The sequence below is a fragment of the Elephas maximus genome, chromosome 3, assembly GCF_024166365.1.
Source record: "Elephas maximus indicus isolate mEleMax1 chromosome 3, mEleMax1 primary haplotype, whole genome shotgun sequence".
Classification (NCBI taxonomy): Eukaryota; Metazoa; Chordata; class Mammalia; order Proboscidea; family Elephantidae; genus Elephas; species Elephas maximus.
The window spans coordinates 182209391-182229179 of NC_064821.1; the positions used below are offsets into that span (position 1 = coordinate 182209391).

General features: G+C 40.1%; 1 protein-coding gene across 4 annotated transcripts in view; it reads right to left on the minus strand.

Moving 5' to 3' along the window:
- CDC14A (cell division cycle 14A) overlaps positions 1 to 19789 on the minus strand; it is a 187008-nt gene that overhangs the window by 46153 nt on the left and 121066 nt on the right. For all 4 annotated transcript variants that reach the window (XM_049880249.1, XM_049880250.1, XM_049880248.1 and 1 more), the window contains 2 exons: positions 19065 to 19295; positions 11345 to 11483 (listed from right to left, as the gene is read on the minus strand). In XM_049880249.1, coding sequence (XP_049736206.1) covers positions 11345 to 11483; positions 19065 to 19295 — 370 coding nt within the window. The remainder of the gene's footprint in view (positions 1 to 11344; positions 11484 to 19064; positions 19296 to 19789) is intronic.

Here is a 19789-nt window from a genome sequence, read left to right on the forward strand (position 1 = left end):
GGAAATTTTAAAATAAAAATAACAACATAACGGCTTCACTGGAGAGTTCTACTAAACTTTCAGAGAAGAGTTAACACCACTACTACTAAAGGTATTTCAGAGCATAGAAAAGAATGGAATACTCCCAAACTCGTTCTGTGAAGCCAGCATATCCCTGATATGAAAACCAGGTAAAGACACCACAAAAAACGAAAGTTACAGACCTATATCCCTCATGAACATAGATGCAAAAATCCAAAAAAAATTCTAGCCAATAGAATTTAACAACATATCAAAAAACTAATTCACCATGACCAAGTGGGATTCATACCAGGTATGCAGGGATGGTTCAACATTAGAAAAACAATTAATGTAATCCATCATATAAATAAAAAGAATCACATGATTTTATCAATTGATGCAGAAAAGGCATTTAACAAAGTCCAACACCCATTCATGATAAAAACTCTGAGCAAAATAGGAATAGAAGGAAAATTCCTCAACGTAATAAAGGGCATTTATTCAAAGCCAACAGCCAGCACTGTCCCAAGTGGAGAGAGTCTGAAAGCATTCCCCCTGAGAACAGGAACCAGACAAGGATGCCCTTTATCACCACTCTTATACAACATTGTGCTGGAGGTCCTAGCCAGAGCCAATTAGGCTAGATAAAGAAATAAAGGGCACCCAGATTGGTAAGGGAGAAGTAAAAGTATCTCTATTTGCAGATGACATGATCTTATACACAGAAAAACATAAAGAATCCTTAAGAAAAGTACTGACACTGATAGAAGAGTGACCAGAGCATCTGGATACAAGATAAACATACAAAAATCAGTTGGATTCCTCTACACCAACAAAGAGAATGTCGAAGAGGAAATCACCAAATCAATACCATTTACAGTAGCCCCCAAGAAGATAAAATACTTAGGAATAAATCTTACCAGAGTCGTAAAAAGCCTATACAAAGAAAACTATAAGACACTACTGCAAGAAACCAAAAAAGACCTACAAAGTAGAAAAACATACCTTGCTCATGGATAGGAAGACTCAACATTGTAAAAACGTCTATTCTACCAAAAGCAATTTACAGATAAAACGCAATTCTGATCCAAATTCCAACAACATTTTTCAGTGAGATTGAGAAACATCACCAACTTCACATGGAAGGGAAAGAGGCCCCAGATAAGTAAAGCATTATTGAAAAAGAACAAAGTGGGAGGCCTCACTCTACCTGATTTTAGAACCTATTATACCACCACAATAGTCAAAATAGCCTGGTACTGGTACGACAACAGATACATAGACCAGTGGAACAGAACTGAGAATCCAGACATAAATCCATCCACATATGAGCAGTTGATATTTGACAAAGGTCCTAAAACAGTTAAATGGGGAAAAGACAGTCTTTTTAACAAACGGTGCTGTCATAACTGGATATCCATCTGCAAAAAAATGAAACAAGACCCATACCTCACTCCATGCACAAAAACAAGCTCAAAATGGATCAAAGACCTAAATATAAAATCTAAAATGATTAAGATCATGGAAGAAAAAACAGGGACAACGTTAGGAGCCCTGATACATGGCATAAACAGTACACGAAACATTATAAAGAATGCAGAAAAAAACTAGATAACTGGGAGCTCCTAAAAATCAAAGACCTATGCTCATCCAAAGACTTCACCAAAAGAGTAAAAAGATTAGCTACAGACTAAAAAAAAAATTTAGCTATGACGTTTCTGATCAGCGTCTGATCTCTAAAATCTACATGATACTACAAAAACTGAACTACAAAAAGACAAATAACCCAATCTAAAAATGGGCAAAGGATATGAACAGGCACTTCACTAAAGAAGACATTCAGGTAGCTAACAGATACATGAGGAAATGCTCATGCTCATTAGCCATTAGAGAAATGCAAATCAAAACTACAATGAGATTCCATCTCACTCCGACAGGCTGGCATTAATCCGAAAAACACAAAATAATAAATGTTGGAGAGGCTGTGGAGAGACTAGAACACTAATACACTGCTGGTGGAAATGTAAAGAAAGGGCCACATAAACCAGAGACTACATAAGCCTGAGACCAGAAGAACTAGATGGTGCCCGGCTACAACCCATGACTGCCCTGACAGGGAACACAACAGATAATCCCTGATGGAGCAGGAGAGCAGTAGGATGCAGACCTCAAATTCTCATAAAAAGACCAGACTTAATGGTCTGACTGAAAATAGAAGGACCCTGGAGGTCATGGTCCCCAGACCTTCTGTTAGCCCAAGCCTGGAACCATTCCTAAAGCTAACTCTTCGGACAGGGATTGGACTGGACTGTAAGATAGAAAATGATACTGGTGAGGAGTGAGCTTCTTGGCTCAAGTAGACACATGAGACTATGTGGTCAGCCCCTGTCTGGAGGGGAGATGAGAAGGCAGAAGGGGACAGAAGCTGACTGAATGGACACAGGAATACAGGGTGGAGAGAACGAGTATGCTGTCTCATTAGGGGGTAACAACTTGGAGTACATAGCAAGGTGTATATAAATTTTTGTATGACAGCCTGACTTCATTTGTAAACTTTAACTTAAAGCACAATAAAAACTAAAAAAAAATAACAACATAGCAAAAAACAATACCAACATATCCACACAAGTAAAAGATCTCTGTGAATTGAAAGTCCCTGTGGAACCTGGTAACAGTCCCTCCATGATCCCTTTCTAATGAATGGAAGTTTTTTAATGGATCATGAGCCAAAGGCCAGCATAGTGCTACATGGTGAATATTCGACAAATTAACCAAATCACAAGACAGCCTAACTCCACCTTTATACTTCTACATCCTGCCTCTGAGAAGGAAGGGTTTAGAGTTGCTTCAATAACACAAGCCATTTGTTTGTGCATTGTTTCAAGAGCCTTGAGGATGTTTGCTAGAAAGCACATTTTAGATTCAGAATAGTTATTTTTAGCTTGAAACCATCAGCTTTAAGCAGAAGAAAAGCACTTATTCATTGTTTTGTAAACAGAGAACTTAATTTATATTCTACAAAAAATTTAAATATAAAATTTTAGACTATAGCAAAAAAGTCTGAATATGCCAATATATAAATTCATCAACAACTCACAAAGATGTTAGTAAACATCCCTCTCACTGCCAGCAACATAGAGAAATGTTTCTTTATGACACAGAAATCAAACAAAACATCTGGACATATTTTGGTCTTCAAGGGTTACAAGATGTGACAAACCAGCTTCCCTAAAGTCACAGATTTGGAATTAACATTATCTGAAAAGCACTGATTGGCTTTTTTGTCCTTGAAAGAATACAATCCCTTTAACTTGTTCAGTCATTTTTGACAAATGAGAACCTATCAGAAAACTTTTTTTACCCTCCTATTTCTGTCTTAATGAACATCTTACTTATTCATGCTTTTGCATCATCATTGACGTCACCATCTTCATCTATCGTATCTAGTCAATCAGCAATCTTCAAAGCTTGATATTTATTTCGTTGCAATGTCCCTGGTACTCATCTGTAACTTTTCAGTCCAATTTCTGGCCCCTTTGACAAGTTCCCATCCCCCTGAGACAGATGACAGTCATCTCCTTTTTAGCTTTTCTGGCTCAAATCTCCCTCCATCTGATTCATTTACACATCGTTGCAGCTCAATCTTTCTTAAATATAAATCTTGGATCGCATGACTCCCCTTCTTCAAACATTCCAAATTAAAAACGTGATGAATAAGAGAAGTTCAGACATACTCATGTTCGTCGTACCGTTGCTGTCGCGTCGATTACAACTCAGAGCGACCCTGAAGGACAGAGTAGAACTACCCCTCCCAGGGTTTCCAAGGAGTGGCTAGTGGATTTGAACTGCTGACCTTTTGGTTAGCAGCTCTTAACCACTGTGCCACTACAGTTTCTCATCATTACAATCTAAATATCTTACTGTATATACTACCTACGCAAGACAGATACATTAAGCTTCCTTTGGTGGCTGTAAGAAATTACCACAAACTTAGTTGCTGAAAACAGCAAAATCTTACTTTCTTACAGTCTTATAAGTCAGAAGTTTGAAATCGGTTTCACTTAGGTAAAGTCAAAGTGTAAGCAGGTCTGGTTCCTCCTGGAGGCTCTGAGGGGAGAATTTGTTTCCTTATCTTTTTCAGCTTCCAGTGGCCACCTATTCCCTTGTTTTTGGTTCCTCCCTACATCTTCAAAACACATCACTCCAATTTCTGCTTCACTTGACCCTCTCCTCTAACTGATTCCTCCTGTGTCCCTCATATAAATAGTTGTGTTTACACTGAGTCTACCTGAATAATCCAGAATAATCTCCCCATTCCAAGATCCTAAATCACATCTTCAAGTTGTTTTTTTTTTTTAATTGTGGTAAATACATAACAAATAGCTTGCCATTTCAACATTCTTCACATGTTCAATTCAGTGCCATTACGTATGTTTATCATGTTGTTCAACCATTATCATTATCCACCTCCAAATTTTCCCATCACTAAGCAATTAAATCCCCTCCCCTCCACCTTCCCCTAGTAACCACCATGCAAAGTCATTTTTGCCATATTAGGTAAAATTCACAGGTACTAAAGATTATGACGTGGACAAGTTTGGGGGTCACTATTCAGCATACCACAGCAGGTTTTATGCTAAACATAACAGTCAGACTGATTATCTTAACATATAATACTTCTGCTTCTGGGAAGAAAAATAGACATACTTTTCCCTATTCCTCCCACTAAGTACAACTAAAAATCCTGTATACTATATATAAAACAAACATAAGAAAACTCGGAAAGGTAGAGAGAAGGCAGACTGGGTAGGGACCTGAATGACAACATGGTGATGAGTTCCCTGTGTTTTGTTTTGCCTCGTATATCCTGGACTTGGAGATGTAGAAGGTACAGACAAAAAAAAAAAAAAAAAAGTCTGCTCTCCCTAGTCAAAGGATCAGAATAGAGACAGAGTGTTGTTGTTGCCATCTAATTGATTCCAACCTCTAGTGACCCCATGTGTGCAGAGTAGAAAGTACTCCACAGGGTTTTCAAGGTGGTGACCTTTCAGAAACAGATTACCAGGCCTGTTCTCCGAGGTGCCACTGAGTGGGTTCAAACTGCCAACCTGAAGTGACAAGGCACCCCCACTTCCCCTGCCATAGCAGTGTGAGTAGGAAAAATAAATAAATAAAAACAGAGGGTTTAAACAAGATCAGTAGTTTCATACATCATAGGAAAATGTTTCAATCAAAAATCACTCTCATACAAAGCGTCTCCCCTCACCACAATGTAACCTAAGAATCAATAACAGAAAAATATCCAAACACTTAGAAACAAAACAACACACTTCAGAATAATCCATGGGTCAAAGAAGAAGTCTCAGGGCGGGGGAGGGGGAACACATACATTGAAATGAGTGAAAACATAACATATCAAAATTTGTGGGGCACAGCCAAAGTTGTGCTGAGATAGAAATCTATAGCACTAAATGCATACATTAGAAAAAAAAAAAGATGTCTCAAACCAATAATCTGAGCTCCCATCTCAAAAACCTAGAAAGAGAAGAGCAAAATAAACTCAAAGCAAGTAAAAGGAAACAATAAATATAACAGCAGATATCAATGAAAGGGGTACAAAATCAATGAAACAAAGAGCTGGTTCTTTAAAAAAAAATCAATAAAATTGACAAACCTCCAGCGAGACTGACAAAGAAAATAAATGGCCTATCAATATATGGAAAGAAATTCAATCTTATTAGTCATGAGGAAAACGCAATCTAAAACTACAAAGAAAATTACCAGTACAAACAAAATGTAATGACTTGAATTTAAAACACTGACAACACCAAGTGTTAGTAAGAGTTCAAAGAAACTGGAACTCCCAACCACTGCGGGTGGGAATGTAAACTGGTATACCTACTTTGGAAAATTGTTTAGTAATATCTGCTAAACACAAATGTACAGAAACCAAATTGTTGTGCTCCTAGGTGTACCAAAAGACAAGAAAATAGTCAAAAACTGAAAACAATATGCATCAACAGAACTAAAATGCCATATATTGAAAAATGGAATTTATACAGCCATGAAAATAAACTATTGCTATACATAACAATAAGGATAACGTTGAGTGAAAGAAGCCAGACGTACATGCTGTATGGTTCCATTTATATAAAGTTCAAAAACAGACAAAATTTATCTATGGTGTTAGAAGTCAGTATAATGAATAATGTACTTGGGGGAAGAACTGGGTAGTGAATGCGAGGGGACACAGGGGGATCTTCTGGGTGCTGGTAATGTTATACCTCTTGATCTTGCGGCCGGGTGGTTGGGTAAGTTACATGGGTGTGCTCACTTTGTGAAAATTCCCTGAGTCTACCTTTCAAATCATCCATTCTCAGCTCATTATATTCTATCCACACTAGCCTTCTTTCTGGGCTGCAAAAATGGTAAACTTATCACTATCTCAGGACCTGTGTGTGCCCTCCTTCCCCCTACTTGGGACACAATTCAGGTTTTGATAGAACTGGTTCCTTCTTGCCCTCTGGGTCTCCATGCTCTTTGGGGAAGCCTTCCTTGACCACTCAGTCCATAGGGCCTCCCACATCTCCAACAATCACCCTCTCACACTAGTCTCTATCATATCTTCACAGCACTCATAGCATCATCTGAAATCATCGTGTTTATCACCTTACATACTAGTCTATTACCTGTGCTCCTTACACTAGAAATACAAGCACCGCTGGAGTAAGGATCTTGGCTGTTGTGTTCACTGATATACCCCCAGGACCTAGAACACTGCCTAACACACAGTACAGGCAGTTCCCAGGTTACAAATGTCCGACTTACAGAGAACTTGTACTTATGAATGAACTGCCATAAAGCCTATTATATTAAAAATTTGAGTTAAATACAATGGTTCATAATAACAAACACACGCAGTACTTTGTGACGCTCATGGAAACATTGTGTGGTCTGCAACTTGTACAATGCGAGGTCATGGAAGCTCCACAGAAACATCTAAACTGCCTGAGGGACCAAATTTCTGGGCTGAGGGTTGTGAGGACCATGATCTCGGGGAACATCTAGCTCAACTGACGTAACATGTTCTATATTCTAGTTTGGTGAGTAGTGTCTGGGGTCTTAAAAGCTTGCAAGCAGCCATCTAAGATACTCCACTGGTCTCACCCCTTTGGAAGTAAGGAAGAATGAAGAAAACTGAAGACACAAGGGAAAGATTAGTCCAAAGGACTAATGGACCACAACTACCACCTCCTCCACCAGACTGAGTCCAGTACAACTAGATGGTGCCCAGTACTACCACTGATTGCTCTGACAGGGATCACAATAGAGGGTCCCTGACGGAGCTGGAGAAAAATGTAGAGCAAAATTCTAACTCACAAAAAAAGATCAGACTTACTGGCCTGACAGGGACTATAGAAACCCCGAGAATATGGCCCCCAGACACCCTTTTTAGCACAGTAATGAAGTCACTCCTGAGGTTCACCCTTCAGCCAAAAATTAGACAGGCCCATAAAACTAAACAAGACCAAAGGGGCACACCAGCCCAGGGGCAAGGACTAGAAGGCAGGAGGGGACAGGAAAGCTGGTACACAGGGAACCCAAGGTTGAGAAGGGAGAGTGTTGGTAACCAGTGTCATAAAACAATATGTGTACTATTTAATGAGAAGCTAGTTTGTTCTATAAACCTTCATCTAAATTACAATAAAAAAAAATTTCTCTGATCTTTAGAAACTGGAATAAGAGTATCCCTAGTGAAATGGTATCTGCCTCTCTTGTGCCTCCCTTTTTCTCCCCTCTCTAATATTGGGACATTTGTGGAGAGGGAAACCTGAAAGGCTCTCTGCTTCTAATTTTACTTGTCATCTAATTTTACAGTCTTCAATATTCTCTTTTATAACTAGCACAGATTTGTAAAAAAAAAAAAAAAAAATGATATGTTACTTGTTTTCAGTACTGGCACAGATATTTTTTCTGTACATGCCTTTGGTCAATTAGAGGCTGAACTCAATTGTAATCAAAACAAAGTTTCAACTAATGAATAATTTACCAAAGCGGGGGGGAACATTGCGTGGTTTAGAAGTGTTTCTTCAGTGTTTTATATGCATAACCAAAAAACCCATTGCTGTCAAGTTAGTTCCGAACCACAGCAACCTTACAAGACAGAGTAAAACTGCCCCATAGAGTTCCCAAGGCAGTAAATCTTTATGAAAGCAGATTGCCACATCTTTCTCCTGCACAGCGGCTGTTGAGTTCAAACTGTCGACTTTTCGGTTAGCAGCTAAGCACTTAACCACTGTGCTACCAGGGCTCCCTTTTATATGTCCACCCAAACCCACTGCCATCGAGTCGATTTCCACTCATAGCGACCCCACAGGGGTTCCGAGGCTGCTAAGCTCTACGAAAGCAGACTGCCACATCTTTCTCCTGCAGAGCCACTGGTGGTTTACAAACACCAACCTTTCAGTTAGCATTCAATCGCTTCAAACACTGTGCCACCAGGGCTCCTTTTAATAATGTACAGAAAAGTAAAACATATAATATATACTTAGGCAAACATTTGACTAAAAACCCACCAACCCAGTGCCGTCGAGTCGGAATATTTGACTAACCAACGCTAAATAAGAACCGTATGTAACCTGTTGTGACTTATCTACAAATTTGACTTAAAGACTGATCTCACTGGTAACTCAAGGACTGCCTTACACACCTAACAAATATCTGTTGAGTGAATGAATGTTACCAACGCACTAAGCAATGTTTTCTGCCACCAGGTATGTCAGGACACAGACTTCAAAGGGAAAACTGAGGACAGGAGGGTAAGAGATGAGAATAAATGTAGTGTACACAGTCAGGTAAAGCAAAATACTACCTTTGATGCCACTTGGTAACCCCGGTGGCATAGTGGTTAAGAGCTATGGCTCCTAACCAAAAGGTGAGCAGTTAGAATTCACCAACTGCTCCTTGGAAACCTATGGGGACAGTTCTTCTCTGTCCTACAGGGTCGCTATGAGTCGGAATCAACCGAACAGCAATGGGTTTGGTAGCTTGTTTTCTTTTTTTTTTTTTTTTGCACCATTTACAGGCATAAAGCAAAACAGCCGTAGACCACTGCCCTGAAGCAGACATTCTGATAAAACCTGGGAAAGCCATGAGCAAGGCGGTAAAAGAAACACTGCAAAATATAAAATTGTACAGTGCCTAACTCAAAGAACTTGCTTTCAGAAAGGTTCTAACTTCAGCATTAGTCATGACTTTTACCTTAATATTTTAGTTATACAAGTCTTTCCTGTACCTCCGTTTTCAGACAAAAATACTTGAAAAACTGTGGTCCTGACTCAAACCTACAGAAATACGCTAAATTTTATAGCTTAAAAAAAAAATCTATAAATGGAAAAAAAAAAAAAAAAAGAAAGAAATTTTCTTCCACCTAGAGTGCCTTTGCTCCATAACCCTAATTTCTTCCGCTATTATTCGGAGATCTTGCAGAGCAAAGAGGCACCGGAGGGAGGCCGGAGGGTGCAGGTATGAAGTGGGAAGGTCTGTGTTACCTGATACCCTGGGAAAACTCGGTGAACCTGAACAGCAGTGTTCTCAGAGCTACGCCTCCCTCCTCACCCTGCCAGCTGCACCTAGCAGAATGCCCGGGGCAAGGTGAGTTTTCAATAAATAGATATTGAATGAGTATGCTTCAAAATAATGATACTAAGAGATTGCCTAAGTGGCTTAAAGAATCGAACTTAAGGGTACTTTTTATTTTTTTAACCCTAAGGCCTGGTGGCGCAGTGGTTAAGAGCTCAGCTGCTAAACAAAAGGTCAGCAGTTCGAATCCACCAGCCACTCCTTGGAAACCCTATGGTGCAGTTCTATTCTGTCCTATAGAGTCACTATGAGTCAGAATCGACTTGACAGCCGTGGGTTTGGTTTGGTTTGAAGGCCATCTATTTGAGGTTAGTAAGCAATAAGTTGGGGTTTTTTTTATTAAGCAATAAGTAAGTAAAACAGCACCTGGGCAGACATACAGCACAAAGTTCCGAGCTACTGGCACCCATAATGTAAAACAGAGGAAAACACTGGATTAGGGTCCGCTAAAGAATAAAGCTCCAAAATAAGGGAATTATTTTATTTGTGCGTCATAGGCCAGAAACTTAGGAATTTCTGTCTTAATGATCCCTTTATTGGGTGTGTTTTTTTGTTTGTTTGTTTTCCTTATTTATCCCTTACACTTCTGCCTCATTCTTCTAAACTAAGGTATTACACTGCCCATTATTTGGCACTTGTTTTCATATCATTTATTCCCTTTGGGATTAGCAACTAAAATAAGTAATTCCTTAGCAAGTTCAAATGCTCTTAAATATTTCAGATGCTGAGATGCACCTTTCCATGAAATTCATTATCTTTTTGTTTCTCTAAGATGATTTAAATTGAAAAGGATGTAATTATATAGAAAAGGATACCATTCAAAATAGAGACATTCTGGCATTTAAAAAAATAAATAAATAAATATCAATACAAAATACCCCTAATTCACTGAATTTAGAGCTGAATCAAGATCAGCTAGTGCTAATTTCACGTCCTCATTTTATTTGTAAGTAGACTGATGCTCATTTCTAACATTTTAAGGGGAAACCAGGTAGACTGGAAAGGGTTGTACAGCTTAAATCTCTCCACCTTATGGGCTGCATCTGCTAGGGTACCTGGTAAATGGTGTGGTCTGACATACAGTTAATAAACAAGTAAGTGAATAAATGAATGAACGAATTTGTAAGTATTCTTCTAAATAATGGTCATAAAGCTAGCTAGTGGCAGGAGAAAAAAAAAAAATTTTTTTTTTTTTTTTTAACCCAGTTTTCTACTCTTGTCCTCCTTGGTAGCTTCTTGAGGTATGTTCACAAGTTGCAACTATATTACCAGTTCAGTTAGCTGTCAGGACAGCAGCAATCCTACTGACATCACTGGCTGACCTGAGTTGTGGGGTTTTGGGGGTTTTTTTTTTTTTTTTTCCTACTTTTAGACACGCAAATAAAAGAAAAGAATGAAAAGTGCCAAGTGGGCTGACATAAGAAAATTGCACTGTAGCCAGATCAGACATAGAAAATGACAGAAAAAAGGTAGGCAGAGATGGCTCTGTGATTTTCTTCATGCTCTCACCTGATTTAAGAGGTATAAAAGGTACGAAGTTAGAATGCATTAGCTGTCAAATCAACATTATTCCATTACAGGCACAGACTTCTAACAATGCAGCCATTTTGTAACCACAGGTTGACACGGTCCACGCCAAGGAACAACAGGTAGAAAGGACCAGGAAAAGGATGTAATGTGATAATGGATACGATATACTTACTCTTCCAGGAAGTGCTGCTGGGGTCCTATAATGGAGCCTGGCCGGCATATTCTGATCCAAGCAATGATTTCAGCATGTGTAAACCTGTAGTGCTTCATTACATAACAAGCAATCAGTGTCCCTGTTCTTCCAAGACCAGCTGTAAGAGAGGAAACAGAATGAGAAACACAAAGTACAGCAAATGCACCTATAAATACATGGAACGCAAACCCTGCCTAGAAACTGCACTCATTTCAAATACAAAGCAAGATTTTTAAACTCAGTAATGCTTTTTACATGATGTGGAGTTAAAAGATAACTCTAACTCAGAAACCTTTTTTAATAGACAGTGTTATTAAAATAAAGGAACACGTCTAAGAAAAATATAAAAATCAGAGCCATCTTGCCAAACAATGGAGTTCAACCCCTGGCGCCTTCAGGAAGGACTGTCATCCATGAATGTTATTATGGCAATGCCGGTTCCATGACGAGCACCTGTAAAACATCTCCTGTCAAAGGTCTCCATGTTCCTCGTCCTTGGCCACAGCCCAGGCTGAGAGGAACCTACAGTTAACAATTTCTGAGTATAACCTTTGAGTCAGTGGTATGACTGATCATATTATCAGTCAATTATTAGAATAAGGAATTATAGGATCAAAGGCAATAAGGAATAAACAATCATAGAATCAAGCATCATCAACCACCTAACCCACTACTGTTTCAATACTGTATCAGCTGGTCATTCTAACCTCTGTTTAACTCAGCCAGGATTTCATCATTTCCTCAGTCAGGAGGTATTGATGGAGCACCTACTGCCTGCCAGGTACTGTGCTAGGACCTGGGGATACAGTGACAAATAAAACAGACACGGTCCCTGCCTTTGTAAGAACGAAGCAAATAATTAAATAATTAGAAGTATTCAAGTGTCATTTCCTGAGGCCATCTATTTCATTTTTTTTAAATAACTTTCACATCAGAACATTTTCCTTACATCAAACCTAATCTCCATTAAAAAAAATCTCCATTATGTAGGATAAAAGTATAACACAGCTAGAAATTGTTTTTAATGAAGTATTGGTTACTACCTTGAATCGTGATTTCTTCAAAGAGTTTTTATGATTTCTTATCTATTTTCCTCTCTCCAGAGAAATAAAAGTCACAAGACTTTAAATTTTTGTCAATTTTTTAAAAAATATGCATTGGCTTCCTCCTTTCCCAAAAATAGTCAAAAACTTGATCAAGCTCTACCCACTATACCCACTGCTGTCAAGTTGATTCCAACTCATAGCAACCTTATAGGGCAGAGTAGAACTGCCCCCATAGAGTTTCCAAGGAGCGCCTGGCAGACTCAAACTGCTGACCTCTTGGTTAGCAGCCATAGCACATAACTACTACACCACCAGGGTTTCCTTGATCAAGCTCTAGGTTCTGAGAAATAGCAGTTTTTGTTCATATACCAGAACAACTGAAGCACAAAGATATTAAATATCAGTATAACAAGTAAATATGGAATCTAGGGCTAAAACCCAGCAGGCGTCCTGCCTCTCATCCCAGAGTTCTTTTCACTCTTCCTGCATCCATTCTGTCATTCATTCCAGAAATATTTCCTAAAGGCAACCACGTACAGGCACTATACAATAGGTGCTGGGAGTATAAATATGAAGGCAAGCAGGATGTCCGCCTGCACGAGGCTTACAATGTTCAACCAACAATGCTTGGTTACATTGACTTTTTCGCTTTCCATACTTTGGCTTCTTGACATTAAATTCAGTACTATAAAGTTTTATTATGAAGTACCACCCATGAGCAAGGTACTATGCTGGGCTATTTTTTCACATATACACTTTTTTCTAATAGAAAGATAAAAAGACTTTTTTGTCTGTAAACATTAGACTCAGATAATGTTTACAGTGAAATATTTATTCACTGCCTACAAGATACCCAGGACAGGGCCCTGCTCATAGGATAAGGACAAGAGCAAGTATAGGATATAATTCTTGACCATGATGAGCTATCAAACTAGTGTGGACACTAAGAATATTAATCAGAAAGCAATACGCAAAGAAATTAACTTGAAACTGAAACTATACATTCAGAGAAAAGATGAGGGAACATGAACTGATGTCTTCAAAGAGTATGTCACGGATGGCAATGGACATTAGCAGGCTCTAAAGAGTAGGAGATGGAGGCAGTCGTGGTTCAGTGGTAGAATTATCACAGTCCTCGCAAGAGACCCAGGTCTGATTCCCAGCCAATGCACCTGACGCACAGCCACCACCTGTCCATCACTGGAGCCTTGCATATCGCTATGACACTGAACAGGTTTCAAAATAGCTTCCAGACTAAGATGAACTAAAAAGAAAGATCGGTGTTCTACTACCAAAAATCATCCAGTGAAAGCCTTATGGATCACAACCATGTGATTAGCAACCCGCCATGGGGATGGAGCAGGACTGGGTGGCATTTCATTCAGTTGTACATAGAGTCGCCCTGAGTTGGGGCCAGCTCAATGACAGCTAACAACAACAACAACAAAGAGTAAGAAGGTCACAAAACATTTTGGGCAGATGGATAAGATAAGTAAAAGCCTGGCTGGTCTGTAAAACAAGTGTGTCAGTTAGAAAATAAGATCGGATTGGTATGGAGGGGCCAGATTAACAAGGCCCCCAAGTCAAGTGGAGGAATATGTACTTGGGTTACCAATCTGTGGGCCAAAGACTCTGAGGGCTGTCAAGTTACTGTTGCTGTTGTTGTTAGATGCCATCAAGTCAATTCTAACTCATAGTGACCCTATAGGACAGAAGAGAACTGCCTCATAGGGTTTCCAAGGAGTGGCTGGTGGATTTGAACTGTCAACCCTTTGGTTAGCAGCCGAGCTCTTAATCACTTCACCACTAGGGCTACCAAGTTATTGTTAAAATCATGTCTCCTACATATGTGTATTATTACTTCTCAAATATATGCAGCTGATGCTTTGATGAATAAAGCCCATTCGTTTAAAAAGCATTACCGAATTCGTGATGTGATCAACAGCTAATAAACATACAACTACTGTCACGTAAAAATCTGTGTTTTTTCTTCAAGCAATGAAAAGGGCAAAAATGAGGCTGCTGTGTGTTTTGGGGCAAGAAAATGATATGATAAGAGCAGATGGATCTGGCCACAGTGTAGTGGGCAGAAAGAAAGGTAAGAGTCAGAACTGGAGAGACGGACTGGCAGGCTGGGGCAGGAGAGCAGCGGTGCCGACAGGTAGGACAGTGGTCAGCAGTAATGGAAAGGAAGGGCTGAATCAGAAATACACTTTGATTCCGACTCATAGCGACCCCGTAGGACAGAGTAGAACTGCCCACGGAGAGCGGCCGGTGGATTCGAACTTGACTGTGTCACAAGGAAAGTTAAAGATCTGGCCTGAGAAACTGGTACAATGTCGATTTCGTTTAGTTAGAAAAGGAGAAGAGAAAACTTGATGGCTTTGGGTTTTTTGTTATATGTTTAAGAGTCCTCTGTTTTTTGGAGGGCTTCTCCTTTTATCAGCTTTTCCTGGTCAAATAGTAAAGAGAATCTTCTCAAATCTCCCCAGTACTTGGAATACACAATAGTTCAGCATATCTGAGACACCATCAGTTGTAATACACACCATTAGTTAAGCTCCACTAAGAGGGACAAGGAAACCCTGGTGGCATAGTGGTTAAGTGCTACGTCTGCTAACCAAAGAGTTGGCAGTTTAAATCTGCCAGGAGCTCCTTGGAAACTCTGTGGGGCAGTTCTACTCTGTCCTATAGGGTTGCCATGAGTCGGAATCGACTGGAAAGCACTGGGTTTTTTGGTAAGAGGGAAAAAATGCTGCCAATAAAATGACGACATGCTATCAATTTTAAGACGCCTCATAATTTTCAGGAATGTTACAATGTGAGCAAGGTAATTCTCTAAATTAATGTTTCTCAACCTTTTTTTTTCATTATTGCCTCCCCCCAGGAGCCTCTTTTAGACTTTTTTTCCCTAATCATCTCCCTCATGAAATTGTAATGCCACAAATACACTGTATATGCATTTATGTACAGGTATATCTGTGGGTTATACACACACGCACGCACGCACGCACGCACAATTGGGAGGGTGTTAATATCCCCTGGGGCTGAGAATGCAGATGGTGTATTCACATGCTCCAAGTGCCTGGCATTCCTTTTCCATCAACTCTTTCTTTTTAAAAATGATACATAACACTGTTTAATTAGATGAGATGCGTGTGCATGTGCACGCATGCATGTGTGTGTGTGTGTACGTGTGTGTGTGTGTGTATCCTGTTTTCATATGAAGTACCTTTTCTACCACAGCATATATCAATGGTCTTTGGAACATAGTGAAGCTTAGTCTTGATCTCAGTGGCCCTCTGCCTTTATTTCTAAGAGTTAAGAATAATCTAACTTTCTGTTTCTCCCCAGATATCCCACAAGACTACAGGTAACCATGTAGCTAAAACACAGATGGAGGGCAAAGAGCAGGAACCACGGCCAGTTGGTTTCCAGAGCCCCTCTTCCTTCGAGTCACCGATTTGGGTCTCTGTCTGGAGAGAAGAGGGCGTCTTTATGGAAGAAAATACTAGTAACTCTCCCTGTTCTCCTCCGTGTGCAAGGGGCTGGTTCCCTCTGCTAGGCTCCTGGTGACACGCACTCACAACCAAAAAAGGCGGTGCAGAAAAATTTTCAAATTTCTCTGACACAAACGTCACTTCCCCCTTTTAACAGAAATTAACCTCTTTACAGAGTCTGTAATTTAGGTCTATAAAAAGAACATACTTAGCACCCAATAGTTAGGAGCTCTTACCACAATTGAACAGAACAGGAACATTTCACTAAGTTTCTATAAAAACTTTTTAAAAATTTAAAGTAGTCGTAATTAAAGGGCTCCGTGGCACAGCACAAGTTGTTGAGAAGTATTCTACTTACACTAACTCAAACAACGATTGCTTTATAGTTGCAGGTGTTTTCTGAAATCCCTATGGACATCAATAATCACACACTGAAACATCACAGTTCCCGTTTTCTTAATCATTACCACTTGTGCTAGAAAATTTCAAGAATTCATGGCCCTCCCTTTTATCAACCACAAGGTGAGGTGCCGCTATCAAATGGTTGTAAGATTTCACAAATTCCCAGTGAATTAGTTCCTAAATTGTCTCTGTATATAATACTTTCTGTGGTGGTATCAATTATTCATTCTTTTTCCAGCAGCTAACAAAGTTCATTTGACATAGGATAAGATTCTCTCTTCCTCTTCCTCTTAGTTCAATTAAAGTGTTCAGTGCCTGCTTGAATTACCAGAAAATTAAGCTGACTTAATCAGGGCAGATGTCAAAATAATTAACAGGCCTACGGGAGATAACTATGCTATTAAAAGCAATATAGCTGTAATTAAATCGAAGTTGTAATCCTTATAAAGAAATCCTACCTGTGTGTACAAGTGGAAGCAAATGAAATAATACTTTCATAAAGATGTCACTATAGCTAAATGTGACCTGCCTGTACAAGAACTGACCTCAATGCTATAGGCTCTGATTTGAATTAAGAATATAAAAACCTCTACAATGTATTTTTTAAATGTCAACATTCACAGGTTAAGGATATAATACAGAGAATACCTGTAACAAGAATGCCTGACATCAGAAAGTTTCATTTTCACAACGTTTCTTAGGTGATGAATACTATCAAGAAAGATGGTGAGTTTTAATGTAAGCTTGGCACCTCTCTCCCTGGAATTTGTCAAGCCAAGACATGACACTCAGGTGATAAACTGTATGATTTGGCAATCATAAAACTAACTAATAAGGTAAATTAATCCCAGTACAAATACTGATTTTTATGACAGAAAACCAAACTTTGAAAGAGGGAGTAGGAATACAAAACGTTGGTAGCTGCCACATTCACCTTCGCTCTTAAGCTCCACTGATACTTGAAATATTTGGAATTCAGGCTTTATCTTGGACCCGGGCAATCTTTGACAAAATGAGATGGAAAGGCAAACTGAGGGTGCCAATGAATTACACCTGGGACAAGCCAGCTCACTCCCCCCCTCCCCCACACTGTGACCTGATTAGAACCTGAATAGCAGCACCTATGATAAGTGAACAAGAGACACCTTCCTAACATGAGCCCACCCATGGACAGAGATTGTGAGTCCCGAACAATGAAGGCCCCATACCGCTAGGAAACAGGGAGGGAGAAGGAGGTGGCCCTGTCAGAATGGGGTAAAGCCTGCCTTAAGGAGCCCTCATCGAAGTCGGGCCGCGTGCTGCTCATTTCCATCTCTCGGGCAAAAAATGAAGTTTCCCTGAGTTGCTCACATATTCAGCAAAGTACCTCCACCTACTCACATCTTAAACATAGAAACAAGGGCCTACAAAATGGTATTTTAATTTCTGTCAGAACCAAAGCCAAGCTCGTCTGAATAAGTCAGTTCCAGCAGCACTCCGCACATGAAAAGAACGGTACAATCCCCAACACCTACTAGGCAATTAGCATTAAACACTACAGAAGGGGGTTCCCAGAAACAAAACCACGAGGACAGCACCACCCAGCGGCATTATGAAAAACTGCACGTGAGGAACTGGAAGCTCCATCCATCAGAGGAGAAAGTGATCTCTCATCACTGAAATCAAAGACCCCAGCAAAACCTGCCATAAAGGAAAATTGAAAATGGAATTTCAACCTCCTTAGAGTTTAACAACTGAGCTGAGAGCAAATGCCTTCTTAGATTTTCTAAACAGACTAACATAGGGTTGCTAGATAAAATACAGAAGAAAAAACCATTACTTACCTAAAATGCAAATTGAACTGGGTATCTTGTATTTTTATTTGCTAAATCTGGCAACTGTTCCTATAATCTGAACAACCTGGCCTCAAAGTTTCCAAGCAGCAGAGATTCACGTTTACCTCACCAAGTCTTGCAGTTCTAAGTGGCAGTGACACACTAGCGGCAAGTAAGCCATCTGATTAACCCAGTGCGCTGCAGTCCCCTAGCAGTGGGCAGGAAGACACTTTGTTCCCAGGTGCAAAAGACTAATAGGGTAGGGGAGGAGCAGATGGTGAGAGGAGGGTCCACAGAGCTGGATCAGAAAATGGGAGTGCTAAACATCAGGTACAGCCCCTGGGTGGTGCAGTTAACATGCTTGGCTGCTAACCGAAAGGTTGGAGATTTGAATCTATCCAGAGCTCCCCGGAAGAAAAGCCTGGTGATCTATTTCTGAAAAGTCAACCACTGAAAACCCTATGGAGCACAGCTCTACTCTGACACACATGAGTCGCCATGAGTCACAGTCAACTCAACAGCTGATTGGTATAAATATCAGATGGGGTGGAAGGAAGCGAATATAAAGGAGATGGGGAATTCTGAAATTAAGAGAGAAAGAAGGACCAAGAGTCCTCAGTCCTTGACAGTTTTACTATTTAAAGGTGTTTCTGCCAGCCTGAGAACACTGTTGCTATTGTTTTCCTGCACGTGGTGGGGCTTGGTGAGGTCAGAAGAAACCTCCTGGCCAAGCAAGCCACGGGCTACCATCCTTTGTCCACATTCAAGCTATCCTTTCTTTAAGGAAAGGTTTTTGAAAGGGTTCTGTGCTTCAATTTTCTGAAATAAAAAAACCTAAGGCACCAAGTGGCTTTTTTTTGTATTACTTGGCTACATTTGGCTCACCCTCTTTCAGAAAGAGAGACGAAGGTGAGGCCTCGGTGGGCCGCCCACGCACCTTTGCAGTGGACCGCGATGGCGCCGTCCGTGTTTTCACAGATGTTCAGGAACCGCCGCACGATGTTATCGCTCGGCGTGCTGCCGTCTATGAAGAAGAGGTCATAGTGCTCGAAGCCAGCATCCGTGAAGCGCTTTGCCTCGTAAATCTTCTTATTCAGCCTCACGACCGCAGTCACATTATGCTTTTTGAAATAAGGAAAGTAGGCTTCAGGGGCGTGAAGAGGGTAGCCTAAAGGAAAAAACGAGCAGTAAGCACAGTACACGCACGTCATCTTACATAACCCAGACACCCGAACAAAAAGGTTTCTAAATCTCCACAGAGCTTAGGAGAAAAGAGCTTTCCTTAGAGAATAAGAGGTCACAGAGCACTCCTAAAAGCAGCTGTCTGAAGAGCCGTAAACACCAGACGAGATGGGAAAAAAACTTCCCTTTTGCTAAGTATTGGAAGCAGCTCATTAAAGTTCAAAACTTCAAGATTCAAATTCTGGGGGCATACTCCTCCCACCCTCAAAATGAAGGCTTTTTGTGTGTGTGTGTGTGTGGTAAATAGGTATGTAACAAAATATTTGCCGTTTCAATATTTTTCATATGTATGATTTAGTAACATCATGTTCATCATGTTATGTAACTGTGGCCATTATCCATTTCTAAATTTTTCCATTACCCTTAATAGAAGCCCAGTGTCTCCTAAGCCACAAGTCCCGCTTTTCCCCTCCCTGGAAA